The sequence below is a fragment of the Penicillium riverlandense genome, assembly GCF_028828495.1.
Source record: "Penicillium riverlandense strain IBT 135883 chromosome Unknown utg000008l_segment0_segment0, whole genome shotgun sequence".
In the NCBI taxonomy this organism is placed as follows: Eukaryota; Fungi; Ascomycota; class Eurotiomycetes; order Eurotiales; family Aspergillaceae; genus Penicillium; species Penicillium riverlandense.
In genome coordinates this window covers 2246385-2273438 of record NW_026643199.1, presented here as the reverse complement: position 1 = coordinate 2273438, position 27054 = coordinate 2246385, and the positions used below count along the sequence as shown (strand labels likewise).

General features: G+C 52.9%; 12 protein-coding genes across 12 annotated transcripts; 5 read left to right on the top strand and 7 right to left on the bottom strand.

Moving 5' to 3' along the window:
* Positions 1-403: 403 nt before the first annotated feature.
* Positions 404-3650, bottom strand: N7474_009923 (putative polarized growth protein (Boi2); the record flags this gene model as incomplete). Its single annotated transcript, XM_057201333.1, has 3 exons — positions 404-3285; positions 3348-3491; positions 3593-3650. The coding sequence occupies 3 exons, from the start codon at positions 3648-3650 to the stop codon at positions 404-406; spliced, it is 3084 nt and encodes a 1027-aa protein (XP_057049320.1).
* Positions 3651-4683: 1033 nt separating this feature from the next.
* Positions 4684-8061, top strand: N7474_009922 (MIZ zinc finger domain protein; the record flags this gene model as incomplete). Its single annotated transcript, XM_057201332.1, has 1 exon — positions 4684-8061. The coding sequence occupies one exon, from the start codon at positions 4684-4686 to the stop codon at positions 8059-8061; it is 3378 nt and encodes a 1125-aa protein (XP_057049319.1).
* Positions 8062-8310: 249 nt separating this feature from the next.
* Positions 8311-9852, bottom strand: N7474_009921 (pyridoxal phosphate-dependent aminotransferase; the record flags this gene model as incomplete). The annotated part of the gene is made up of 4 exons (XM_057201331.1): positions 8311-8754; positions 8823-9265; positions 9372-9576; positions 9649-9852. 4 exons carry the CDS (start codon positions 9850-9852, stop codon positions 8311-8313), a joined length of 1296 nt encoding a protein of 431 aa, XP_057049318.1.
* Positions 9853-10081: 229 nt separating this feature from the next.
* On the bottom strand, positions 10082-11902 carry N7474_009920 (DUF5102 domain-containing protein; the record flags this gene model as incomplete). The annotated part of the gene is made up of 4 exons (XM_057201330.1): positions 10082-10786; positions 10849-11081; positions 11153-11749; positions 11812-11902. 4 exons carry the CDS (start codon positions 11900-11902, stop codon positions 10082-10084), a joined length of 1626 nt encoding a protein of 541 aa, XP_057049317.1.
* Positions 11903-12252: 350 nt separating this feature from the next.
* Positions 12253-13088, bottom strand: N7474_009919 (ZPR1-type zinc finger protein; the record flags this gene model as incomplete). The annotated part of the gene is made up of 3 exons (XM_057201329.1): positions 12253-12567; positions 12684-12908; positions 12969-13088. 3 exons carry the CDS (start codon positions 13086-13088, stop codon positions 12253-12255), a joined length of 660 nt encoding a protein of 219 aa, XP_057049316.1.
* A 369-nt stretch (positions 13089-13457) lies between these two features.
* Positions 13458-15584, top strand: N7474_009918 (putative nucleoporin Nsp1; the record flags this gene model as incomplete). The annotated part of the gene is made up of 3 exons (XM_057201328.1): positions 13458-15124; positions 15181-15304; positions 15372-15584. 3 exons carry the CDS (start codon positions 13458-13460, stop codon positions 15582-15584), a joined length of 2004 nt encoding a protein of 667 aa, XP_057049315.1.
* A 498-nt stretch (positions 15585-16082) lies between these two features.
* N7474_009917 (uncharacterized protein) lies at positions 16083-16517 on the bottom strand (the record flags this gene model as incomplete). Its single annotated transcript, XM_057201327.1, has 1 exon — positions 16083-16517. One exon carries the CDS (start codon positions 16515-16517, stop codon positions 16083-16085), a length of 435 nt encoding a protein of 144 aa, XP_057049314.1.
* Positions 16518-16736: 219 nt separating this feature from the next.
* N7474_009916 (uncharacterized protein) lies at positions 16737-17766 on the top strand (the record flags this gene model as incomplete). The annotated part of the gene is made up of 2 exons (XM_057201326.1): positions 16737-16934; positions 16996-17766. The coding sequence occupies 2 exons, from the start codon at positions 16737-16739 to the stop codon at positions 17764-17766; spliced, it is 969 nt and encodes a 322-aa protein (XP_057049313.1).
* Positions 17767-18095: 329 nt separating this feature from the next.
* N7474_009915 (MBL fold metallo-hydrolase) lies at positions 18096-19013 on the top strand (the record flags this gene model as incomplete). Its single annotated transcript, XM_057201325.1, has 1 exon — positions 18096-19013. One exon carries the CDS (start codon positions 18096-18098, stop codon positions 19011-19013), a length of 918 nt encoding a protein of 305 aa, XP_057049312.1.
* Positions 19014-19440: 427 nt separating this feature from the next.
* On the bottom strand, positions 19441-20004 carry N7474_009914 (uncharacterized protein; the record flags this gene model as incomplete). The annotated part of the gene is made up of 4 exons (XM_057201324.1): positions 19441-19474; positions 19537-19602; positions 19664-19729; positions 19871-20004. The coding sequence occupies 4 exons, from the start codon at positions 20002-20004 to the stop codon at positions 19441-19443; spliced, it is 300 nt and encodes a 99-aa protein (XP_057049311.1).
* Positions 20005-21333: 1329 nt separating this feature from the next.
* Positions 21334-22276, top strand: artA (14-3-3 adaptor artA; the record flags this gene model as incomplete). The annotated part of the gene is made up of 4 exons (XM_057201323.1): positions 21334-21394; positions 21447-21995; positions 22046-22116; positions 22169-22276. The coding sequence occupies 4 exons, from the start codon at positions 21334-21336 to the stop codon at positions 22274-22276; spliced, it is 789 nt and encodes a 262-aa protein (XP_057049310.1).
* A 1828-nt stretch (positions 22277-24104) lies between these two features.
* N7474_009912 (beta-glucosidase) lies at positions 24105-26698 on the bottom strand (the record flags this gene model as incomplete). The annotated part of the gene is made up of 3 exons (XM_057201322.1): positions 24105-24661; positions 24720-26492; positions 26554-26698. The coding sequence occupies 3 exons, from the start codon at positions 26696-26698 to the stop codon at positions 24105-24107; spliced, it is 2475 nt and encodes an 824-aa protein (XP_057049309.1).
* Positions 26699-27054: the final 356 nt, after the last annotated feature.

Below are 27054 nucleotides of genomic sequence, written 5' to 3'. Positions count from 1 at the left end.
TACGATAGCGATAAGTTAGTGAGTGCGGCCTACATTCGGGATTGTGTACAGATTACTCAAAACAGTCCGTGTCTCAGCAAAAGCCACTGGAATTATGATTAAAAACTATCTACAGTCTCGCCTAAATTTCGTATATAGAAAAAAAAAAAAAAAAAAAAAGGTCTGACTATGGCCATGGCGACTCCAAGGTAAAGTCTCCAACAGCAGCCATACACACAGACACTGACCTTCAGGGACAAACAACAGATTCAAGCCACGGTGAAGGGAGCAGCACATCAGAGAGAAATCTTAGCGAAGGGTATATCACATCAAACGCCGAGACATCGGGGGTAGCATCAAACATAAACAGCAAAGCAGACAACAGAGATCACAAAATAGACTAGCGTAGAACGCATCAAAACAATCAGTGAGATCCAGTCTTCATCAAGCGCTCAGGGAGCAAGCTCGAAGGGCCGGTGTCCCCTAGACTCCCCAGGGGATTCGACATGGGCCGATCAGCCTCCTTGAGAACGCCCTCTTTCTCGTCCTCGTCGTTGTCCTCGCCATCGTCTTTCGGGTCGACATCAGGGAGAGGCTTGTCCACATCAGGCTTGTCCACATCAGGCTTGTCCACATCAGGCTTGTCCACATCAGGCTTGTCCACATCAGGCTTGTCCACATCAGGCTTGTCCACATCAGGCTTGTCCACACCAGGCTTGTCGACCTCGTCGTAGTTTTCTTCATCATCCTCGTTAATTGACGGGCTTTCATCGTCCAATTTGACCGGCACGTCGAGCAGCGCCGGCGGGCGTTGGTTCATCAGCTGCGCCTGTTTCAAGCTGATGGTCTTCTGCTTGTTGGTCGTCTCGACAATCTGGTCCAGATCGCGCTCGATCGTGGCCTTCATCAAAGCGGCCATCCATTTCCGGCCCTCCTTGACGTTGTCGACCTGGAAGTAGTGGACTGCAGGTTTGGTGAACTGCACGGTGCGCGAGTTGCCCGTTTTCGGCGGAACAAGCTTGAAGAAGAAAGGTTTCTGCCCTTCTTTAAGGAAGAAGGCTGCCGGGGAGACCATCATGCCACTCGGAAGAATCTTGCTGGAAGTATCGGCTGGAGACGTCGGAGCCGGGCCCATGGTTGTGGCAGTGGAGCCGGTGAAGGTTGCATGGAGAGTGATGATGGGGTCGTTGTCCGCCCGGAGTACCCGGTGAGCGGTGATGTCGATTAGGCCTCTCTCCTCGGTATCGGTGTCGGAATAATAGTACGACAGCCGACGACCGCGCAAGATGAACAGGCGGGGCTTCCAAGTCGTCATCAGATTTGACGACCTCTTCTTCATCCACCCGGAGTAGTCACATCCATCCATCTGCTCCAGCGGCGATTTCTTTTCCAAGCCACTTCTGTAGGCGCTTGTGTCCTGCTTGGTCTTGACTGTCCGCGGGCGGATCATGAAGCCGGCGCCCTCAGCGGCCTTGCCAGACCCGTCGGTGCTGTGTCGTTCCGAGCTCTTCGATGTGGCAGATGGAGTCGTGGAGCCTGTCCGGGTTGTTGTTGAAGCGGGATCGTAGTCCCGTGGAGAGGCTGGAGCAGATGTGTCGGGGCTCTTACCAACGACGTCCGAGATGGCACGAAGGCCCACGGCGCGTCGGAACTTGGGGCCTGCATTTTTGAAGGATTGCTGCAAGTGCGATGTCGAGGAGCGAGGGGAGCTATCTGAATCACCCCGTCCAACCAGAGGCGCAAAGCTGGAGAAGAATCCATGGCTTGATTTGCCATCAGCACTCCGATCGGAAACACGGTGGCTGAGACTGCGGAACCGGCTCTTCGCAGGGACGGCGTTATAGGCCTGCGAGGCTGAAGAGACGTTCTTGGTTGCGTCCCGTAACGAGTCAAGGCTACTGATGCGGGAATGCCGTTTACCCGCGCCCTTCACCCGGTAAGAATCATCCGCATAACTCGACTTCCGCGAGTGGCCCGCACTGCCCGCGACAGATGTACGTTTCTGCAGAACGCGGCGGTTTCGGCGCGGGTCCGCATCAGTCCCTGAAAAGTAGCCTCGATCAAAGTCGTCATATTGCTCGGGTGCAGAGACGGGTGAGTCAGACTCGGTGGTCAATGGGCCCCGGAATCGCTGAATGCCATCTGAACTTGTGCCCATTGAAGTGCCCGGACGAGTTGGCAAACCCTGGGCGCCGGTATTGAGGGTCCAGGACCTGTCAAGGGAGGTCTTGTTCTGGTGGTAGCCGTTGAGGGACCCGTCACCTCTGTTGGTGGAGTCAATGGAGGAATGACGACGAGCGTGGTTGAGCTCCCGGATTGATGCCGCGGAAACTCTCCTGGAAGAGTCATGGCCAAACGTCGGCGTGTGCGTTCCTATAGGGGAGCTGTTGTTGCTGGCCAGCCTCGGGTGCTGAGCTGGCAACGCGCGAGGGGATGAGTACGTGTTTGACTTCTCTGCTAGACTCGGGATCCGAGGAAGAAGAGGCCCTGTATGACCAGCACGAGCCAAAGTTCGCTCGTCTTGTTGACCGGAAAAGCTGGACCCTCTGGAGACCACTGTCGGGAGTGTCTTGGGGCGCTTGATCTCTTCCTGGAACGCTTTGACTTTGTGCCAGGTCTTCAGCCGTTTGCCCATCACACCAAAGTCGAACTCCTTCATGAAAATGAAATCTTGATCCATATCAAGAAGAACATCGCCGGTAATCTCCTGTTCCTCGAAAATCTCGCAATGCTTTGGGTCGACACCGAGGCCACGCATGTACCTGGAGGTTTCCTTCTGGCTCCATTTGCGTACTTCCGCCTCCGTCGGCTGACTGCTCTCCTCCTCATCAGTCTCGTGTCCATTGATGTAAGAGATTCGGTGACTGATATGGCTACTATATTCACTGCCAGAATCGTTCAGTGGCTTGGATTCTTGCGTCATCGACAGGCTGTGGCGTGGTGTATTCATATCGGTTATATGTTCGTCGATGACGCTCAACGTCTCATTCATGACCGGGCTTTCCTCTCCATTGATGTGGTTGTCCATGGAAGTGCGGAAGGCTTGCATGTCGGCCGCCAAATTGGGGCGTGGCGGCAGTGGGGATGAGGTCGCTCGCTGTGTTTGTTGCCTTGGAGAAGGTTGTGGGGTTTCTGCGTCGAGCTGAGGCGCCTGAATATCCGAAGCACTCGTGTGTCGCGAGGCTTGAGGCGTTGTCTCGCCACTAGCTGGTGCAAAGGAGGTTGGTAGCGTAGGTGTGTTCATTTGTATGGGCGATTCAGTCGTCTCAGATGCGACAACTGGGCCGGTGGCGCCCATGAGGTAGACTGTAACTCCGGTTAGCTATGAATCCCTGATGCGCATCCTCGCGGACAATAACAGCACATACCCGCTGGGAAGAGGCCAATTTTGCCCGTTCTGAGTTGCCTGCCCAGGTACCAGCCGTCGCCATATTCATCGTCCAGCTCCAGCAGTTCGATTTGATCACCTTTTCTCAATGTGAGCTCATCACTTCCACGCCCTTCTAGAGGATCTAAATTGAAAGCGTGTTAGCGATGCGCAGGCATAGGCACGGGTCCATGAAAGAAGCGCGAGCGTTTGCAGGCGCGGGTTGTCGCACACAGCATCACTTACGGGCAACCTCGAGATAATCACCGCGCTTGACGCCCCGGGGTGGGATCAGGGCAGTCATTTGTTGATTCTCAGATCTTGCGATCGCAGACATTGGGAGTTGACGTCGGAGAGAGTGACGAAGCTAGGAGTTGTGCAGGTCGCAGAGCATGGGACCCACCAGCCACCAGCCCTTTCGGGGGGTCGGGAGGGATGTGAGCTCACACGCTGGGGGGTGTGGACTAGGTCGTAGGCACCTCGGGAATCTCCAGGGGATAGCGACGCTGAAGGAGAGAAGATAATGATAATGCGACAGAAGCTGAGAGGACGAAAGGGGGGGGGAAAGAATGTGTGTGTCGCGCGGGCGGGAGGGAGGTCCGAGAATCTAATAGTGGAATTGGGCTAGTTAAGCCAAGGTTATTAGGGCCGCGGGGTCAGGCAGAACTCACGAACACCTCAATTCGCAGACCTGAAGAAGACGGTGCGCAATTACTGGCGCGACCGGGTGGCTGACGGACGGTTCGTGTCAAGCACAAGCGTGACAGGGCCGATCTGTCATGCCCTCGAAGCCCAGTTAAATTCCAGGAATTCGATAGGGCGAGAATGGGGCTCGCGGGGGCTGCAGGGGCGGGAAGCAGAGTCAACGGTCGGATAGAATACGAATCTGGAGGAGCAGAGATCCGATAATGGTGCGATGGTGATGATGATGAGAATGGGGATGGGAGAGAAAATAATGGAGAAGGGAAAAAAAAGGTGTGAAGAAGAAAGGGTGACGTGTGGCGGCCGTTCAAGTCCGGGTGACTTTCCACGGTTCTTGCCTGTCTGGCTGGATTGCGAAGTCGAGTAGTTGCACGACTGGATGAATGCGGCGGGATCAACTAGGAGGAGATGGAGGACCTCGGTCGATTACCAGTTAGTTGATCATATATCGGTTAAACTAACTAACTATTAACTACTGTAGTTACGATGTAACTTAATTTCGTTATAGACTGACTAGCCGATGTATACGGCCATTCTTTTCTTTGTTTGCTCACCAACCACTCGCCACACCTCTTCCTATTCTTCCTCCAGATCTCTCTCCCTCCTTTCCTCGCGCCCGATGAAAATGTCCCGGCATGGCCTCTCCCGCCCGGTCGCGCGCTGATCATAGCCTGGAGTCATCCAACTCCACCGCAAGCATTTTTCTTGGCGGCGTGCGGAGGACCTGGATACCGAACTCGTCGCAGCCGAACCCGGCCACGCTCTCCTCCAAGCGCCCCGAGCGTTATTCCATTCCAGACTCCACGAGCCAACACCAATCTAAGGCCGCCTCCGCGCAGCCTGATCGCGATCGTCCGGCCGTCCCGTCAGGTACAACAACAACAACAACAAACACACAGAGTTTAATGTCGCCCGTGACACCCGGCGCAAACTTGCAGCTTCAACAGAACCAGCCATGCCCTCCGACTATTACCTCGACACCCTCAGCCGGCCACTCTCCAGCAAGGGCTCTTCCGTCTCCCGTACCGAGCACAACCACCCACGTCAGCCCCGCTGAGAACAGCCATGGTCCTACAAATAGTGCCACGGCCGCCCCTCAAGCGTGTACTGGGCCAGTGGCCACGACATCACCTGCGAATGGAGAAATCCGGTTTCCGCAATCGCCAAGTCAGAATGACTCGCGGCCTCAGTCCCAGGACTCGGGGAATATTACGACGCGTCCAGGACAGCAGGAGGACAACACCGCGCCTGCACCACAGCCGGCGAACGGCAGTGCTCAACTAGCCCTACCGAAGCAGCTATCTAAGCAACAGGCATTCTTGCCACCAAGCGAAGACGTCTGGAGACTTTGGATAAGGAATCTGCAGACCATCAAGGATGAGTTGGAGAGCAGAGGCGAACTGTCGCTGGAGTACGGAGGGCCTCGAATCGCAATCCTGCGCCAGGCATGTCAGAAACAGGATCTTTTCTTCATAGTACTTCATCAGTTGTACTGTGTACGGACTGTGGACCCTTATCTGTATGATCGAATTCCCGAGCTCCGGGCGACTCATTGTCAAGAGGGCATGCTCCTGCTCCAGGACCTGTTGGTGGACAATTTCAAGCTTCCACAAAGATCGGTCGAGGCCTTGGCTCATTTTCCAGCCCCTCCACGAGGTTTGATGCAGCTGGACGGGTATAATGCGATGGTTCAGAAGATTGCCAGCGTTTTGACCCGACTCGTGACAGATTGGCGACCCCTTTATCGCGCTTGCTATGAGCGACGGTACCCGCCGCTGGTGGAAGAACTCGTGCTAATATTCGGGACGACATCGCATGCCTTCCTCTCCACTATCTTTGTGTCCTTGTGCCGCCAACTCTACGAACCCAACTGTCAACAGCAACTGGGATATCTCTTCTACCGCGATTATATGGCGCTGGATCGCCGCATAGCCAGTAGCGAGGCCATCAATCCGCAAAAAATGAATACCCCTCTCATCAAGTCATACCTCAAACTCCCTATGTCTTCCAGGGCACCACACCCAACTAGATGGACGCCTCGGTATGCGCCCACTGGTGTTCAAGTTCCGATTGTGTATCAAACTGTTCAGGTCGCGAGCATGCCCTCCCCGAGTATTATGTCTCCAGCTTCTGGCAGTGGTCAATCACCCGTTGCGAGTCCCCAGCTGCCTGGGCCAAACTCGCCTTACGGTCTGTCTCACCAAACACCTTACAACGCACAGCCGGTGTCACATGGTCAGCAGTATATCTCGCCATACCACCGCGCGCCTGTTCAAGTGCATCCAAGTCATCCGGCACCACCTCAGCCAGTCCCAACTTATGTCGTCTCCCCGTTCGTCCCTCAGCATGATGGGGCGGATGGTTCCAGGCCTCCGTTGCAGACACAGGGGTCTCAGCCACCCACAGCTACTCAAATGAACCCTGTTGTCCAGCAACGCCGCCTCCCGGATCCGATGGTAGGAGTGCATGGGTCGGTATCACCCCGTCCTGTGCCTTCACGGCGGACTCCGCTATCTCCACACCATGCGCCTTCCCAACAAACCCCTACATCTCGGTACCATCCACTGGCACAAACCCATGCACTTTTTCAACACCCTGCACCTCCCCACCACTCTGCATCTCCCCAGCACTCTGCACCTCCTCAGCAACCTGCACCCTCTCAACGTCCTACTTCTTCTCGGCAGTCTGTGTCTTCTCAGCAACCTGCCACTCGACACCCTGTGGTGTCACAGCAGCAGCGGCATCCTCGGACCGAACGCAGAACCTCGAGGCAGCAATCTCAGCCGCATCGTGCTACATCTCTACTCCCACCGGTCGGCTACAGGCCACCTCAGACGGCTCATCCAAATCCGTTGCGGTTGGGCCTTCATCAGGCTCACCTTCGCGATCCTGTGAAAAAACTGGTGGAGCTTAATTCAAGCGGGGAGCTGGTTGACACGGAGTTATTCCAGTACTTAGGGGGATTTGTCCTCAACCCAACGTTTCTGGACACCCCAAAAACGTGTCACAAGTGGACTTTTCAACTTTCAGATGCTCAATGTAAGAGATTCCCACGCACAGTCAGTCAAGGAGAAGGAAAGCGGCAACTGCGAACCTTTCAAAGTGGATGTTGGACGTTCCGCCTGCGGTCTATCAAGATTTCCCCTTCCCAAAAACCGAAAATCGAGCAAGTGTGGGCCAATACGAATACCACGTGGCCTAGCGTCTTTTATATCTTTGTCAATGATCAGGAGCTTTTCGCGCGCCGAAAGCTCCACAATGGAAAGGACCTCCCTCTGGACATCACGGATTATCTTACGGAAGGAACCAACAACATCACCTTGAATTTGCTTCTCGACAAGAACGAGTGCAAGACCCAGCAGTACGTGTTCGCGGTGGAAGTGATGGAAGTGACCGGATTTACGCAGTTGCGGAGTCGAGTGCAGTCCCTCCCGGCGACTGAGTCGCGTGCCCTTATCCAAAAACGCCTGTCTCCCCTCACAGACGACGAGGAAATCACAGTCATCACCGACAGTTTGACAGTCAGCCTGATCGATCCTTATTCAGCACGCGTCGTCGATGTCCCCGCTCGTTCCCGGCAATGTGACCACTTGGACTGCTTTGATCTAGAGACCTTCCTCAGCACGCGAAAATCGGTCTCAGACTCGCTTCCAATGAACGACAAGTGGTTCTGTCCTATCTGCAAAGCAGACGCGCGTCCACAGTTTCTGTCCATCGATTGCTTCTTTACCGAGGTGCTGCAGGAAATAACTCGCCAGAATCGACGAGAGGACGCACAGGCCATCGAGATCAAAATTGACGGGTCGTGGAGTTTGAAGGTTGTCAGCGACGAAAATAGTCATGACAACTCAGGAGATCACGTCCAACGTCCAACGCTAAAACGCAAGGCCGAAAGCTCGCCAGATGCGGGTGATGCTCGCTCTGGCTCCCACGGGGTTTTGAAGCACGAAGGAAGTCCCACCCCGTCTCCTCTCGTCGTCCACAAGGAGCCTGTTGTCATTGAGATAGACTAGGGCTGGCATTTCTCATTCTACTCCAGTTTTGTTTTAAAAGATACCCCCTTGGTTTACTTGGCGTTGTACATTCGTTAATTACAAGTTCGTTTTCCATCTTGAATGTCTCCTTCTTTCCTTGGACTGAGTGACTTTATAAAGTGTCTTCATATAAATACCTGTAGTGTCCCGATATATATATCCTGCTTTACTCCCTATCCTCTCCACATCCGTCTTGATCTCCCCTCTGAAGATCTTCTCTATTCCACATCACAGCAAACTATCCCTCAACCTCTCCACCCCCGCCCTCACAACATCCGCCTCCAGCGCAAAGGTAATCACAATCAACCCCTGATTCTTCCCCAGGAACCGCGCAAACGCAGTTTGACTAAAAACAGCCACGCGATACTTTTTCGCTCTGGCAACAACATCCTGCGTCGTCTCTCCATCCCTCAGATTAACAATGACATTCACCCAGAGTCCCGCCGTTGCCGGCAAGATCTCGACTCTGCCGTCTGCCTCGAGAGAAGATAATGTCTCGACGCAGATTTTATATGATTGGGCTAGTTGCTTCCGCGTGGACGAAATGAGATTCGGTAGTGAGGGAGAGTTGAGGAGATATGAAGTGAAGTGTACTGTTAGCGAGGAGACTTGCCAGAGTGTTGCGTAGGAGACGCCTGATTTGACGAGTGGGTTGTATGACACTGCACAGCCCTATATGGTTCGTTTTCTCTGCGTTAGTGTCTCCTCAGGGGAAAGACAGATTTTATGTATATACTTACCGAGCGAACGCCACAAGCTCCGAAATCCTTGGTCGTGCTCCATACCACATGCACGAGATTCCGATCAATACTCCCATTCCCATTATCACCATCATCACCTCTTACCAACTCAAGAGCAGACACGAATGCATCCGCCTCATCAAAAACAGTGTTCGCAAACACTTCATCAGAGACATAATGCAATCCATACTTCTGACAAAACTCCGTCATCCCGCGCAGCACATCGCGCGGCCAGCATCTCATAAAAGGGTTGTTCGGATTCGAGGTGAGCAGCGCCTTAATGCGGCTGGGGTCTGGCGCGGAGGCGTATGCTTCTTCAAGAGCGGGGATTATGGCTTTGGATAAGCTGGCTGTGGGCCATGTTGACGATGGGGAAGGGGAGTCTATGTAGGCCGGGATGACGGTTACGTTCGCGTGGATGCTGGCCCAGGTTTGGTAGCCCCCTGCTTCGTTGTTAGATATTTCTTTTGATTATACTGGAAATATATAGTTATATTGTAGGTATGATCTGTTTGATGGTTATGTTATGAGAGAGGGAGGGAGACGTACACCAAGCTGGAGCAGGGCAGAGAACACTATCCCCCGCATCACAGATCGTGAAGAGAAGGGCATCCAGCGCATGCCCCGATCCAGCAGAAGGAACAATGTTCTCCGGAGTGACCGGGATAGCAGGATGGAAGTACATGGTGATATACTTCGCGAGCGCCTCTCGCATTACGGGATCACTGTTGAATCCATCGGGATTTGCAAAGGTCTGGTGTTTAGCATAACATGAGCAATGGAACTTGATTTGAGGGAAATGAAACAGGCAGGGTGGTGTGTTTACCTCTGCGGTGATGCTTTTCTGTATGGCCTCTTGACATATTCCCACCATCTCGGTCTTCATTAGTGTGTTCTCGCCATCGGCGAGATTGATGTCTCCTTCCGCGGGCTGGGTTTTGTCTTTTCTGGATGACAACGCAGAGGCGATGGGGGCGAATGCTTGCACTGTTTTGCTCATTCGGGTGGAGATTGTGCCCGGGTTTGCCATGATGCTATATTTTCAATGTTGTATGTGGTATCCTAGTTGTTCCCAGTGAGGTGAGATGAAATTTTAAGAGGATAAACGGGGAAAATATGGGTGGTGGCCTTATACCTCCTTTAGCCCCCAAATTAGGGTGGAGGTGGGTCGTGGCTGAGGATATATATCTGCCTGAAGATCTCTTTTAAGAGATGGAGTATAGGTATTATATTCGTAGGTATCTAGATCATTCGTACAACTACTTCCGCACGCGCCGAACGTGGCTGACAAGGTTCTCAATGACGCCCTCAAAAGCCTCCTTTTCACCCACCAGGCCATCCCTGCGCTTCAGCCAGAACTCGAGCACAGCGCTGGCCCGCTGCGTGAGCTGCTCCAGCTCACTGATATGAAGCTTCAGCTCTTGATCAGTCAAACCGCCCAGCGCAGCATCGGTAGTAGCGCACAAGCGGCCCACAGCCGACAGATCCAAATCTGGCGGGGGAGTAGGTGCACGGCGACGGGATGTTTTCTGCCGAGCACCGGCACCGGCTTGCCCCGTTGACGTCCTCGGGCTGTCGGTGTCGGTTGGGGAAGTTTCCCCTTCTTTGCGAGCACGACTGCGGGATCGTCCGTCCAGATCGATGGATGGGAGAACGAGCTTTTTCTGTTTGGAGGCGGGGAGGATCTCGTCTAGGTCGACTGGGACGCCTAATGAGACTAGGAAGAGTCGGCGGATGCGGGATTTGACCCAGTTCTGCGGCTGTAGAGGCGGGGGCGCTACGAGTTGCGACCATAGTGAAAGTGACCGTTCGGTGCTGAAGATGGCGGCGGAGTCGGGGATTGGTTCAACTGGCGGCAGAGAGCTGAGGTCTTGGGAGGCGGGGAAGAGGCTGTCGAGAGTGCTGGTCAGAGAATTGAGGAGTTCGGAGGTGGATTTGAAGTCGGCGAGCTCTGTAAGAGGAGGCTGATAGGGTAAAGTGTTAGCAATTGTACCAGAGTTGACTTTCGAGTATGGCTGCCACTTACAACCGAAGGGGGCGTGCGAGGTGCTTGGGGCGTTATGTTGCCCTCCGCCACGCTGGGCTCTTGGAAACCGTCGTCGAAGTCTCCAAAGTCATCATCTCCCATGTCATCCTGCTCCTCTACGAAGTCATCAAAATCGTCGGCGGCTCCATCGTCTCCAACCGCGTTGCTCCTCACTGACGACTTTCGTCGTCCGCGACTCGGCAGTGTGGTACCCGTTGATAAGGCTTGTGAATCTGATTTGGTTGATTGAGTCAATCGCTGCTCTGCGATTTGCCGTGGTCGTAACCGGTGGCTGTGAGCTTACCTGGGACGTCTGGGACTGTTTCTACCCTATCCGGCTGGGCATCGCTGGGGGATCTTTGGTGGTGAGCCTGCGGTCGTGATGGGAGCTCTTCCTCGGTGGGCATAGTGTCCACTCGTGACAAGTGTGTTTCGGGAATCGGTGGGCTTGCGGCATCATCGTGACTAGGCGATGTTGGGGATTGGTGGCTGCCAGGTTCGGGGATCGTTGTCACAACATCTGGCACAGCATCCGCGCGATGCTTCTCATATCCCTCTGTGCCAGGTACTTCACCGTAGCTTGGCTCATCTGGGTCAACCTTTTCGATCATGGTTCGCGGAATAGGCGAATCCCCCGGGGTCAAGGGCCTGTCGGGCGACCCCGCCGGTGACCGATTTCTGCTGGATGAGCCTTCAGGAACGACTTCGAGCTCGTCCGGAACTGCATCCTGTCCCCGTTTCTCGTATGCCTCCGTTCCGGGGACCTCGCCGTGTTGGGCATCATCGTCGACTCGTTCTACTCGAGTTCGCGGGACAGGGGAAGCGAGGCTGGATTGTGGGCGTGATTTATTGAAGTTGCCTTCGCTGGCATCTGAGAAGTGGTCCTCGTCGCTGCTCGAGTCTTGTCCTAGACGAGTTAATTCTTTGCTTCCGCCATGCCAAGTCAACAAAGGGGCGCAATACCATTGTTGTCCTCCGCCCCGGGGTCCTCCATCCCAGTGCCCTTGTGAGGGGTTTCCAGATGCGCGGGCGAAGGGGATGTCCCGTCCGACATGGTGGTGAGTTCAGGCTGGGATCATGAAGCCGGGGAGGGTATAGAGGTATAACGCAAAAAAACCGGATGGCAGGTAATTTGTAGCAGTAAGTCAGTGAGGAAGGTCGACGAGAGCCCAGAACCGGGTGTTTAGGTTTGTGGATGCCTGATGGGTCAGGCCTCAAACTAACGGCCTTACCATCCATGGTTATTATATTCTCCTATGGGGGCAGCACATGGTAGGTCCGCTTGAACTTCCCTATTTAACTCAGTAGTCTATACGCGTCGCTAAAATAAAATTAGGTGTCTCATATCTCATGTAGATCTAGCAAATCGTAGCTGAGGAATGGAAATTGTCTATAATCATCAACTCATAGAAGCATCAAGCAAGTCATCCATGGCGGATGCTGCCCTTTGCTTCTCTTCATCATCGTTCTCTTCGGTTTGCCCTTCTGGTTCTCCTGTACACCATCTTCATACCCTTCAGTCTTCATATCCTTCAGCCCAAGGTCATCCTCCTCCTCCTCGGTGCGAGTATACTCCTCAACCGTGAGCTGCGGGTCGGGCGCGGGTGCACGGAGATCCTGCACGTAGCTGTTTGCCAGCGGATCCACTAGAGTGATCACAAACTTGAGTCCACCGTTGATAGCCTTCTCAAGCCGCGCAGAGAAGCGGTCCCATTTCTTCTATATCGGACGCGGGCATGCTATCGCCACCGCGATGAGTAGTATCCTCAATATCAAAGATGGTAGAGGACTATTGACCACGGATTTCAGATAGGATACCTTCCATAGTGTTGAACCGCGAGCCCAGGGTGCCACATTGCACCACAGTGACGATAAACATTTAGTTCATGCGAAAAGACCAATGGAGCCTCAACTTCTAGGGTGTATTTGCTTCCAAGTTCCTGGATCTGGCCTGCAGATTTGAGGGAATTATCCTTGAAAAAACAGTGTGGACACTCAAAGGACTCGAGGATAATATCACGGAAGAAGGGCACACGGGGGAGAAGCAAGCGAGTAGTTCCCTACGTCGCATGAGGTTAACATATACTGTCATTTAGATTATTGTGTAAGAGGGAACATACATTCTCGTGGCAGTTCATACATAGGCTCTCGACCTGCATGACGCCGGTGTCATCATCACACTCTACCAGGTCTCCAACCTTCTGGAATTGCGACTCAGGCGCATTGCTATCGGTCGACATTATCGAGAAGAGCCAGTTGGGCGCCAGCCAAAAATCCCCGCTGACCGCCCGCGTTCTGCCCGTTCTACCAGGGCGGGACAGCTCTGATAGGTTCCAGTGCTTACAGCCTTAGGCATCAACGGTCTCATCTCGCGCTTGATTATTGTTGCTTCTCTCCTTCTTCGACTCTTGCTTCACCTTCCAATCCCTTCGCTCTCTCAATCCCCTTTCTTCGCGCCTGAGTCCTTCATCTTGGGTCTTGTGATCCTCACCGCAGGATCCTCGCCCCTGCTTCGGTCGCTGTCGGCTTCCTTCGCCTGGTGTTCCTTTTTTCCTGCGCGACCTACCAGGATCAAGCTTGCCGCAACTTGACCGCGCTAACCCACCACCATGTCGTTCTCCTTCGGCACACCCTCCAGCGGAGCCCCCAGCGGTAACATGTTCGGCACGGCGGGCAATACTTTCGGGTCCAATCAGAACAACTCGAACGCTGGCTCCACTGGCGGTAGTCTGTTTGGAAATGTAGGAGCTTCATCCACCAGCGGCACGACATCGCCTTCGCTATTTGGGTCCAGCTCTGCGGGCGGCCAGATGTTTGGTAACACCGGTACTCCTGCTACTACGACTGGTGGAAGCACGGGCGGAAACACTGGCTTTAGCTTCGGCGGCCAGGCCCAAAGTGGCACTCAGTCTGGTTCTCTGTTTGGTGGTTCGCAGACCCCCGGCAAGACAACCGGATCAACTACACCTGGTCAGACTGCTACCAGCGGCTCACTATTTGGTGGCGCTGGGAAATCGGGACAGAGCTTGTTCGGCAACACAGCAGCCACGCCGGCTCCGGCAACAGGCTCTTTGTTCGGCAACACCTCGACCACCCCAGCTGGCCCTCCACCGGGAAATAAGCCACCGAGCCTGTTTGGTGCCGCCTCCACTTCGACTCCTTCCACCGCTGCGCCGTCTTCTACAACCCCGACCACTGCGCAGCCGCAGCAATCTGGCGGGATGTTCGGATCAGGCGCTACGGCCAACGCATCGAAGCCATTATTTGGAGCAGCTCAGCCATCTGCGCCGAGTGGAGGCTTATTTGGCACAGCAGGCCAAGCTAAGCCGGCCGAGTCGACCACTCCAACGTCCACTGCAGAGGGCGCTTCGAAGCCGCTCTTTGGCCAGGCCCCAAGTCCCGCCACTGGCGGTACCCCAGCTTCGCAGACTCCGTCTCTCTTCAAGATGCCTTCTGCTGGCGGTGATTCCGCAACCAAGCCCACCTTCCCTTCCCTTGGCGGCACCCCTGCTGCTACCACCACGACAACCACCACCACCCAGCCGTCCGCAGGAACTCCTACGTCGACCGCTACTCCCCAGAAGTCTCTATTCCCGTCTATTGGGGGCGCCGCATCTACAGCTGCTCCGTCATCTACACCAGCGGCCGCACCTGCTGGTGGTCTTTTTTCAGGCCTGGGAGGTGCCAAGTCAACCCCTGCAACTACTCCGGGGACCGCAGCCTCTGCTCCCGCTACCACATCTGCAGCACCAGCCGCCACTACACCTAGCATGTTCGGCAAACCCCCCGGTTCAGCGGCGTCTACACAGCCTGCGACCGCTACCAGCACTGCTGCGACAACGGCAGCTGCCCCTACCATGCCTACTGCCACCGCTGGAGCCGCTGGCGCAAGCACCAACCTGGGCGCATCTACGGCGGGTCCTGCTCCACCTGCCCAGTCACGCCTGAAAAACAAGACCATGGACGAGATTGTCACCCGGTGGGCGACTGACCTGACCAAGTACCAGAAAGATTTCCGGGAGCAGGCGGAGAAGGTCGCCGAATGGGACCGCATGCTTGTGGAGAATGGCACCAAGGTACAGAAGCTATATGGCAGTACCGTGGATGCGGAGCGAGCTACGCAGGAAGTCGAGCGTCAGCTGGCGTCGGTGGAGGGTCAGCAAGAGGAGCTGAGCTCGTGGCTGGACCGATACGAGCGAGACGTCGACGAGATGGTGTCCAAGCAGGTTGGACCTGGCGAGTCCCTCCAAGGACCGGATCAGGAGCGTGAGAGAACGTAAGCAGTTCTTCATGGATGTCAAACTGTTGTTATTGTACTGACACTCTCATCAGCTATAAATTGGCCGAGAAACTCTCGGAGCGCCTGGATGAGATGGGCAAGGATCTCACCAGCATGATCGAGGAGGTGAATGGCGCCTCGGCCACGCTGAGCAAAACCAACCGGGCAGATGAACCGGTATGTATCATTTGGATCCTCTGTTTAACCCTTGACAAGCCGCGTGCTAACTCCCCTTCGCCCATAGATCTCACAGATTGTCCGCATTCTCAACTCGCACCTGTCTCAGCTTCAGGTCATTGACCAGGGCACCTCAGAGCTGCAATCCAAGGTCGCCGTCGCCCAGAAAGCAGGGCAGTCAATCTCGTCCCGGCTTGGTTACGGGTATGGTGGTAGCCCAGGGATGGGCAACGGCAACGCCGCCGATGATTTCTACCGCTCGTACATGGGCCGCCGGTAGAGGGAATGGGGTGTTCCATGGACGTCCAATGAAACTACCTCCGAACTTGATTGACCTGGATGGAGGAACTGCTTTATGTATGGCTGCTACTTTCTTGCCTGGTTTGCAATATGCCTTGGGTGCTTGTGGTTCTTTGTTTATTCGGATGCGAAGGTTGTAACCCGTAACCCCGGAAAGTTGCTGTAAATCTTTAGTTTAGGGTTATGGCTGGGTTTGTGGTTAGACAGGTTAGTTAATACGCAAAGGCGACGGCCAGGGAAACTGGTTGTCAATGATTCTCAATCTTCTGATTTTGTCTTCTTCCATTTCATCTCAGTGGGGAATAACTCTGGAGGCCCCTGTTCAAGTATTTTCGACTACTCTTGGTCGCTATTGATACTGACCACAGTAGGAGCATGAAAGTCGAAACTGATGGCAACCACGGTAGACATAGTACTTGCAATATTCACTACTTCAGAGCACGTAAAAGTAAAAGAACAAACTACTTGCAGAATAACCCTATTTCTGTTTCTGCTCCTCTTCCATATCGCGCAAGACTTTCTCCGCTATCCGGAAACCCTCCAAGCCCGCGGGCATGCCAACATAAACAGCAACTTGGAGTAAAGTCTCTCGAATCTCAAGCTCAGTAGCACCGTTATTAACAGCCCCACGGACATGAACAGCAAGCTCGGGTCCTCGATTCAAGGCGCACAACATGCCGATGTTGAGCAGCGATCGCTGCTTCCGCTCAAGCCCAGGGCGAGACCAGACCATGCCCCAACCAGCTTCGGTGACGAGATCTTGCATTGGCTGGGAGAATGATGAGGCGTTTGCGAGAGACTTGTCGACGTAGGCTTTGCCGGCTACCTCGTAGCGGATCTTGAGACCATCTTCGAAGAGGCGTTTGTGGGCCTCTTCGGCGGAGATGGTGGATTGCGATTGCTGGTTGGACATCGTTGTTGTCTGAAAGACTTGTGGAAAGGGATTGAAGAAACCGGAGAATTTCAATAAAGTGATAAGTTCTTTGAATGATTTGCTATTCGGCGCTCCATCTCTCGGAGAATGACGTCCCGCATGTCAACAACCAGAACCCCCACTCGTGATAATCCCTGCGGAGAATCATGCCGCCTTGACAACCGAGGCAAGACGATCCGAAATTTCTCACCTCTTAAAATGTCTACATACAGCCTTGGGTTCATAGGGTTGGGGGTCATGGGATATCCCATGGTCCTCAACCTGGTGAAGAAGGTAAACCTGACCGATAAGCTCCATGTCTACGATATTTCGAGCCAGATTTTGGCCAAATTGGAAGCAGAATCCCCGGACAAAGTGGACGTGTGCACCAGCTCGCGTGAAGTGACAGAAAAGAGCGTACGATCCCTAAGATCTCACATCATCGAGTCGATTGCATGCCTCTAATATACATTCATAGAATATCATACTCACGATGGTTCCAGAAGGGTCTCATGTTCGGGCAGTGTATCTAAACAAGGAACATGGCATCCTGGCCGCTGATAGTATTGATGGCAAATTGCTGATCGATTGCTCCACCATCGACACTTCCACCTCGCTTGCTGTTGCAGATGCCGTCAGTGAAAAATCCAAAAGCGCTGCTATGTACGATGCTCCCGTGTCCGGCGGCTCACTTGGCGCCGCAGCCGGGACCCTGACCTTCATGGTGGGATGCACAGAGAGTGACCCCCACTTTCCCACTATCAAGGAATTGCTCGCGACAATGGGCAAGTCCATCTTTCCTTGTGGGGGTTTCTCTCTCGGTCTCACAGCCAAGCTATGCAACAACTACTGCTCGGGCTTAGTTGCGATTGCCACTGCAGAGGCCATGGATATTGGAATCAAATCCGGGATGGATCCGAGAGTCCTGGCCTCGATCTTCTCCACCAGCACTGCTCAGAGCACAATCAATGATAAATGGAATCCTGTGCCGGGGATCTGTCCCGATGCTCCATCGAGCAAGGACTATCAGGGAGGATTCAAAGTGCAGCTTATGAAGAAGGATTTTCAGCTGGCTGTGGATACGGCTGCAAGGGTTGGGTCGAATGTGCATTTAGCGTCCTCTGGGCTGGAAGTTTATCAAGGGGCCAGCGAGGACGAGAATTGTCGTGATAGGGACTCTCGTGTTGTTTTCCGTTACCTTGGGGGGGATGAAGATTGGTTCGATAGATTTAGCCCGAGCAAGCCCTAAGTCTCACTTCAAGTGTGCTATATACCAGGAATCGATAATAGACTGATAAAGTATTAGACCCACATTTGGAAGCAAAAAGAAAACACATAAATAATTCCGTGGAGTAGATAGAAATATGGGGTAATAATCCGGCGAATTAGTTAGGGCATAGCCAATGGCACCCGATTTAATGTCGCCATTAGTCCCTCCTTGGCACATGTGTGCGGGGAATGAAGGATAGACAAGGTGGGAGGAAATATTCCGAGAGGAGCTATATTATAACGCTAAGAGCTATTTGCCCAACCGTGTCAACTACGCTCTTCTAAATCTCTCGCTCCTTCTCGGTCAGTATGGCCAAACTACCACCTCCCTCCGCCGAGCAAGTATACGTGACAATCTCCCCTATTGATGGAGGACAAATCACCATCCCAGAACGCTCATTCGTCTTTCCCAATGACCCCAAAGCAACAACAACCGTGCCATCAATGAGCTTCCTCGTCACCCATCCCAGCTCCTCATCACATCCACCGACTCGACTGTTATTCGATCTAGGGCTACGTTCCCACCTGGAGGCATACATCCCCAAACAACAAGTTCATATCCAAAATAATCGAGTACCCTACCGACTCGGCCCAGGCGTAGCCCAATCTCTCCGAGATGGTGGTCTCGATCCATCCAACATCAACAAGGTCATCCTCAGCCACGTCCACTACGACCACCATGGCGACCCGGGCGACTTTCCTCGCGCTGAATTCCTTGTCGGTCCTGGATCTTTGGAGCTTTTAGAGCAGGGCCTGAACAAGACGGAGTCGCATCAAGTCTTTGATCCGCATTTATTCCCAGACCTGGAGCGGGTGCGGGAATTGCCTGCTGTAGAAGAGCAGGGGAACTGGCAGCCCTTAGGACCATTCGAAGCTGCCATTGATCTGTTTCACGATGGCTCCGTCTTTGTGGTCCATGCGCCGGGCCATCTTCCCGGTCATGTCAATCTGCTTTGTCGCGTTGGTGAGAAGAGATGGATGTATCTCGGAGGAGATAGCTGCCATGATACCCGGCTGCTTAGCGGAGAGAGATCTATTGCGACTTGGACGGATCCACATGGCCACATGCAGTGTATCCATCTTGATAAAACACAGGCTGAAGACACACTTCGACGTATTCGACAGCTAATGCAGACGGATGGGGAGCATGTCGAGATTGTGTTGGCGCATGATGGGGATTGGTGGCTGAGGAATCGGGATAAAGCGTTTCCAGCCTGTTTGAATTGATTTCAATGATAGTTCGGAGCCACAGTAGCACAATTAACCGCAACTTTGGAGAGGGTAGTTTACGATTATTCTGGATGCTGTTACGTTTCTTATGCTTGGTGTTTTTAATGTTTGGAATCCTGGGTACTTGGTTGAGCAGGCCCAGGTGTATGCGGAGGAGCTTTATGGTGGTGGGCGTGGTAGAACTTGATAAGTAACTCTTCCTTTCTTGAGATTAGATGGACTACTGGGAGGACCGATGAGCTACGTTTGTATCTTTATGCAATTGCCTCGACTGTGATTAGAGTATCTTTCACAATGGACAGCAAATCAAACGATCTTTCTATGCTATGGAAAGAGAAATGCCTTATCTAGTCTTGAACAGGAGACTGCCAGACGGAGTGGAGATATGGTATAAGGAAGGAGGGTGTTCCAAAGCTGGAGCAGTCTAGGACTTGCCTTGCTCCTTGGTGAGTTTGTCACTGAGAAAAATGGAGTTAGCATGAAACCAACTTGAGCACACCATAAGGATAATGCAACATACATGTGGCCCTCCAACTCGTCAAGGTGTTTGCGCTGGTCCGAGATGGTTTTCTTGAGGTTTCGCAGCCTAGCAAAATCGCCACTAGTTAGTTTGAAAAAGAGGGAAGCAGTCTCCGCCGACAACTTACTTCTCCAGCTCCTTCTCACGAATGTACACAGCCTCCTGGGCAGCCTCACGCTTGGTGAACTGGTCACTGGAAGAACAGGCAGAAGTCAGCAACGTCGTCTGGGCATATGATGTCATTTCTCTGCCTCTAGACAGGCAGGCAGCGAGAGTGCGCCATTATCGCAGCGCCGGTGCAATTGGAGGATAGGATGCAAGGGGTGACACGTACCCAGAAGCTGCGCCTCCAGCCCGGGGAGCACCGGTGTCGCCCTCGCCCATCCGGGGGACAGCAACGGAGAAGGTGCGGCGGGCCACTGTGCGGTTGGCAGTGACCAAGGGTCGGGCAATAGCTTGACGGAACATGTTGGAGTCGAGAGAGAAGGACAATGGGTGTAGGTGATTAGTTGGGGGAGGAAGACAAGCTGGAAGCTGACAGGTGCAGGGGGATGACGACACAGCGCCAAGACATAGTCATGTGATCTTGATGGTTATGTAAGTCAGTGGTCGTCAGGTGAGCCGAAATTTCTGTTTCCGGTTCAAGCGATAAGTGAACGTGCTCTCATTCGACTTGCTTTTAACTAGGGCTGCTTCTAAGTTATAGTGCCTCACTTTGAAGACGCCCTGCTTTGGGCGGAGGAAGTAGGGTTTGGCAGGACCATCCAATCAGGTAGTGGGGTCGGGTGTGTTTCGCAGAGATTGGGACCAAACTTGGTTATTAGAGACTAGTAGTAGCATTATTATTAGTGAACGAGTTATTCGCATAGTTAGTAGGTATTCGAGGATGGAGGGTGAGCATGATGACGCGGGCCCACCGAACCACACAGAAGACAGCGAGATATCTACAGACACACCAAGGACGACAGAGACATGAAGAATAAAATAATCAGAAAAAATAATATTCCTAGAATATGAATAGGGAGACTCTAATAAAATAGTTCATTCTAGTTCATCGTAACTTATAGTTAGTGGTGGTGAACACTCACTGTAGTTGGCAAAATCCCAACACAGTCTCTCTCCGCCTTGTGTGTTTTCCCCCCTCCTTCTCCTCTCCCTCACACTTCTCCCTTCATCCCCCATCGCTTCCATCGCTCCATCCTCATCTCGATCTTCTCTTTCGCTTTATCACCAACCAACGTGAGTTTTCTTGTCAATTTGCCCCTTGTTCCCTTGCTCTGCCACACAAAACCCCCCTCCCCCTCCCCTCCCATCCCCCAAACGGCCAATCCCACACATCCACCGGCCATGCAAGATGGTGGCTGTCGATAATTCGTCCTCACGACCTCGCATCCCCATCTCAGCTCTTACATGCAATGGCATTCCATACCCTCGTGGTGGATGGGACCTAGTCCTCCTTGTCTGCGTGTTTACCCGCTGGGTCGTTGCCGCGACCGCCTCTCAGCTGGACACCACACCCCGTCGACCAAGGAAGCGAGCAATGACCCCCTGGTCGTCAGATTTCCCTTGCATGTGGTGCCATCGAGGATAAATCCTGCGTGATATGATAGTTGGACATACCGGGCTCCCTTTTCCCTATCCACCCGGGTGCTTCATTGCCTACCCCTCCCGGTCGCCTCTTGCATCCCCCTGGACCGCATTCTGGGTGGCATGATTCTCTGACATCACCACCTACTGAAATATCTCTCGAGACAGACTTACTGACAGTATTCATCTATTCAGAAACCACTTTTCACAATGGGTCAAGAAGATGCTGTTTACCTTGCCAAGCTGGCCGAGCAGGCCGAGCGCTACGAAGGTTCGCACTTTCTCTCCTCGATGTTTGGGCCTTTGCTGATGCAGGAAAACAGAGATGGTTGAGAACATGAAGGTTGTTGCCTCGGCTGACGTCGAGCTCACCGTCGAGGAGCGGAATCTCCTGTCCGTCGCCTACAAGAACGTCATCGGTGCCCGCCGTGCGTCGTGGAGAATCGTCACCTCGATTGAGCAGAAGGAGGAGTCCAAAGGCAACGAGTCCCAGGTTACTCTGATCAAGGAGTACCGTCAAAAGATCGAGGCCGAGCTGGCTAAGATCTGCGACGACATCCTCGAGGTTCTGGACGACCACCTGATCAAGTCGGCCCAGAGCGGCGAGTCCAAGGTCTTCTACCACAAGATGAAGGGTGACTACCACCGCTACCTGGCCGAGTTCGCCATTGGCGACCGCCGCAAGGGCGCTGCCGATGCCTCCCTGGAGGCCTACAAGGCTGCCACCGAGATCGCCCAGACCGATCTTGCCCCGACTCACCCCATCCGCCTTGGTCTGGCCCTGAACTTCTCGGTCTTCTACTACGAAATCCTCAACTCGCCCGACCAGGCCTGCCATCTGGCCAAGCTTGCGTTTGACGACGCTATTGCTGGTAAGTGCTTTTCCCGTGTGTATGGAAAAAGAAGCTCACATCCGACCCAGAGCTCGACACCTTGAGCGAGGAGAGCTACAAGGACTCGACCCTCATCATGCAGCTCCTCCGGGACAACCTGGTAAGTCTTTCTGTTTGCTTCCGAACAGACCACCATCTGACTATATATCTAGACCCTCTGGACCTCGTCCGAGGCCGAGCCCGCCCCCGAGAGCGCCGGCGCTTCCACCGAGAAGAAGGAGGAGGCCCCGGCCGCGGAGGGTGATAAGCCCGCCGAGTAAAGAGAGAACCCCAAAAAGACTAGGTGTTGATGGACTCGCGTCCTTGGGACGGATGGGACAACCGAAAGAGAACGAGAGAGCGCGCACACATTGTGTCAGGTCTTCCCAGTGCAAGGGACGAGAGGGGAGACGAAGGGGAACAAGGATGAAAAAGACCGGTGGGAGGCATTAATCTGAATCTTCGTTTTTTTCTTGCCAAAGACGTGGGAGACCTTAAATTCCACGACCGAAAGCTAGAGGGATCCGTCCATTTGTTTGATGTCTTCTTGTGGTGGTTCCTTTTTCTTTTCTGTTTTTCTACTTTTACCCCCTTTGGGATTCTGGTTTTTCTCATCGTGTGTGTGTTTTTTCCCCTTCTTCTTGAGGGACCGTCTTATCCCCTCCCTTGTTGTCCTCCTGATTATTCGCTATTTTCTTTTTTCATTTCTCTTTCTTGTTAATTTGCCTACTTGCCTCTACTACTACCCAAAGAGTCCCCCATGCGCGCACTCTCCAAACCAAACCCACTACTACACATACACACACGGACAACAGAAGTTTCTTGATCAACCCATTTAAATCAGTGCCTTGCCTTATCAGGTTTACTACTTACGTGGAGGAAAGAAGGAGGGTATCGATTCTCGATCTCCCCCAACCTTGGCTTTCTATCTTCTGTCTCCTCTCCTTTTTCTCTCGTTCCTTTGCGTCTTCCGTATTCCCTGTGCCTTGTGGCGTTGGAGTCTCGCTAGATGCTAGATGTTAGTGGTTTTTGGGATAAGATCATCTGCTCCGTAGCTATACTTGGGATATCCTTTTTTTTTTTCTTGTAGTGGCAGGGCCGTTGCAGTCGGTATATGGCAGGCGTCGAATATTAGACACGTGTATGGCTTGCTGCTGCATTAAGTAACCTCAAGGCTCATTTTTGAGCTGAGCACGCCCCTGAGCAAGCACTGATCATTACATAGTCTCACTGATCTGCTCAGTGATCCCATGTGTCGAACGAAGTGGTGATGGCGCAGCACCCCACTCGTGTGGCCGTAGTTTTTTTTTTTTGCATATCGACTCCATACGCATCCTGCGATTCCACACCAACAATTGTATAAGATTTAGAACTACGCATTCCAGACCGCTTCCTCGTTCTCATTTCTATCAGCTCTAGCCTGTTTATCCTTACAACAATGGAAAAGACTGCAAGCACCGAGACTTCAGTACCAGCTCTCCCTAGACCCGATCCTCCCATCCGAATCTTGGTCCAAATCTTTACTCATTTTGGTTCCTGGAAATGACTACATGGAGAGAAACAATTTTATATTGAACTGCATCTGCCAGCACCACTGGGGTTGTGATTTTAATGAGCAGTAATTCCGCTGAAGTTCACATAATGCCAAATTTTCTTTCGAGAATCGACGCTGCTTCTTCCTTGTCAATTATGGTCAAACTTCAAATGATGACGATGTGCCTATTTTATCCTGTGAGTGGACAGGAGAGACTGTAAGACTGTTCACTATTATAAGAGGTGATATTGAGACTGAAATACACTGAACAGAAAACCAATGCCAGGAATATGCGTTTACATACGATCAATCTACCCATGTGAGGAGTGTCCTCTTTCTGATATTGATTTGAAGTGGATGAAGGAACATCCCGAGGACGTGCAATGGCTTCAGTCCCATATTCGGCCTAAATTGTGGCGGAAATTTATGTGTTATATGGATCAGCGAAATTTTTGAGACGCTCTAGGCTACCGATGGTCGATCCTATTTCTATTCCTTCACTAATGAAACTACTGTTAAGAACCCAGAGATATGCCCAATACGCGAATGTTTTGGTACAGGGGCAGCTCCAGTGTTTATTCCACCGTCACTGTCGCGGTCAATGGTATGTCAAGCACGCTCTTCCCGACATAAATGTTATAGTCTCCGCTATGCAGATCCCAGCTCTGCGTCCCGGTGTTCCAGACACTCATATCCCGTCGGGTAATCTCGAAATGAACGGTGATTTTCTGTCCTGGGTTGATCACTTTCTTCTGGTATCCTCGTAACTGTTTCTCTGGAGCACCAGGGATGCCAATGTACAGCTGCGCAACTTCGCTAGCGGAATATTTTCCTATGTTCTCCACGACCACGGAGACATCGGCAATCACATCCCACAGATGCACAGCTCCGCCCCATGGTAGCCTTGTCTCGCTGGTCCGCTTACCCTTGCCAGCAGACTTGGAGCGTGCAACGGTCAGGGCACCCGTGTATGCATTAACAGAAGAAGCGGTGATGCCATGGCGAAGGCTGGCTGTCAAGTGGCTATAGGTGAAATCCGTGTACGTTAGACCGAAGCCGAACTCGTAGCGAGGGGTAACGCCGTTCTTAATGAAGTGTTTATAGTCAATATAGACACCTTCGGTAAAGTTTGCTGTGGACGCAAATTTGTCAGCCCTTTGCGCAACGGCATACGTTCCGCGATCCCTTACCCTGTGTGTAGTAGTCAGAAGTCGCATCAGCGTGAACAGGCTCAAGGAGATGGCCAAAGTCAGACGCTTGCTTGGGCACCGTGTATGGCAGTCTCCCAGATGGTGATACGCTCCCATACATGATATCAACTAGCGAACTGCCCGCTTCTTGGCCAGGCAGATGAGCCATGATGACGGCCGTGATATTGGGATGGTCGATCCAGGCATCGACAACGCGGATCCCTGCATTGTGAATGACCACTATTGTGTTGTTACACTTGTTTGCCACATTGGTGATGAGCGTATCTGACCATGGGTCTGCCAGACCACCTCGATCAAAACCCTCAGATGAGAACTCGTTGACGAGCACGATGCAAGCATCGCTAGACCCTATAACACCAGGGTCTTGATCTTGGAAATTCCATGACAGCATTGTCAGGTCTTCACGAGCCTTCTCAGCAAACGCAGCGTAAGGAGACACAATGTACGGGGGATTAGATGTACTGGAGCCACCTCCGGTGATGAGCGTTCCTGCATAACCCGCCAAAGGACCATTTGGCCAGATGAGGGACCCGTTGGACCAAGTTCCATCGATAAAACTTGCCGCACTGGCTTCACTGGTATTGAGAGATTCATATCCAAATTTCCATTTGAGGCTTGCAACAGGGTCAACCACTGGTGGAGGGAGGGCGTCATAGCCAAATAGCGAGAGAACGAGAGGCTTCTTCAATGGCAACGCATTGCCCACGTTCTTAACAAGCACATGGCCTTCCACAGCTCCTTCAAAGACCGTATCCCTGGAGGAAGAGTTCCTTGCCTGGGTGTGCTTATGCGGAAGCGACCAGTCTGTGGTTGGCGGGTCGCCAAAGCCGGGGTTAGGGATGGAGCCGAATTTCTTCCATACCGCAAAAATGCGTGTGGCCATGTCGTCCAGTCGCGACTGCTCGAGCGAGCTGTTGGCAACTGCAATGGACAGATTGGAACCCCAGAAACCGCCACTGGTTGGCATCACCATATCAAGGCCTGCATATGCGGCTTCATATCCGGCATGAAGCGCGCCCCAATCTGACATGACAAACCCCTGAAAACCAAGTTCCGTCTTCAACAACCCGTTCAATGTCTTACTGTTCTGGCAGGCATAAGAATTATTGACTCGGTTGTATGAACACATAACCGAGCCAGACTCGGCTCTCATGGCATCCATGAATGGCCAGAGATACAACTCGTGCATGGTCTGATCGTCAAGATTCGCCGATACGGAAGCATTGTGCCCCATAGGGTTACGGTTTGTCTCTTGCTCGTAGGCGATGAAATGCTTCACACATGCAGACACTGTTCCCCTGTTCTGAATGCCTTTGATAGTGTGGTAATTCATCTGGCCCGACAGGTACGGGTCGGCACCGTAACCTTCCCAATTGCGACCATTCTCAGCCATGCGGCCAACCGGGCCACAGATGGGTTCTAACGCGACGTTGACTCCCTTGGCTTCATACTCGAGACCGCGGTAGAAACCGGTTCGAAAGGCCAAATCATCGTTCCAAGAGGCGGCAATGGACACTGGGGCTGCATAGGCTGTAACTAGCTCGGTTGGACGCAGGCCTGCACCAGAGCCTTGCATGCAGAGGCCCGGAAAGCCGACCCGCTCAACGGGAGGAATCCAGCCAGCGCAGCCGTTTGACGGAGTGGTGGCACCCGTTGCAACGCTGGCTTTTTCTTCGTTCGTCATTTTGGCAACCAGGGCTGCTGCTGCTTTGTAGGCATCTGTCCACGCGCCGGTGGTGCCTTTTCCCTTTGCTGTTGTAAGCTATATTAGTGTTGAAGCTGCAAGATGGCTCGCTAGAAGCGGTAGACAAACGAGATGGGTATACGGGTGGCGATCTCCCATAGTCCCAGAATAATGCCAATGCGTCAAAGTCTGGCGTGCCGTCTCCGACATCCTGCTGAGGGGCAACAGCTGCTATCACTGAAGCAGCCTGAAAGAGTAGTGAAGACAGTCTCATAATGGCCTATACAACTTCGATATGGGCTTATTCGGTAATGGAGACATTGTGGCGGAAATAGTTGCGTCTCAGTCACCGACTCTTATTATATGTAAAATGAATAACGTGCCCGCTAAAGTGCTTTTGACTCAAATGGGCAGGATACCGATATCCGAAGTGCGGAGAAGTTCGTGACCGCTGGACGTCGATAGGCTAAAATCGGTATACATAACAGCGTACCGAGCTAGCTACTCGAATTTTATCCCCGCAATTAGTATCATGCCTAATGCGCTTGTTTCCCACAGCCAATGGGAGTGTGACCGGCCCGATTTCCGATACCGATGGACAGGCCTATACATCGCTGCAGCCAATGACAG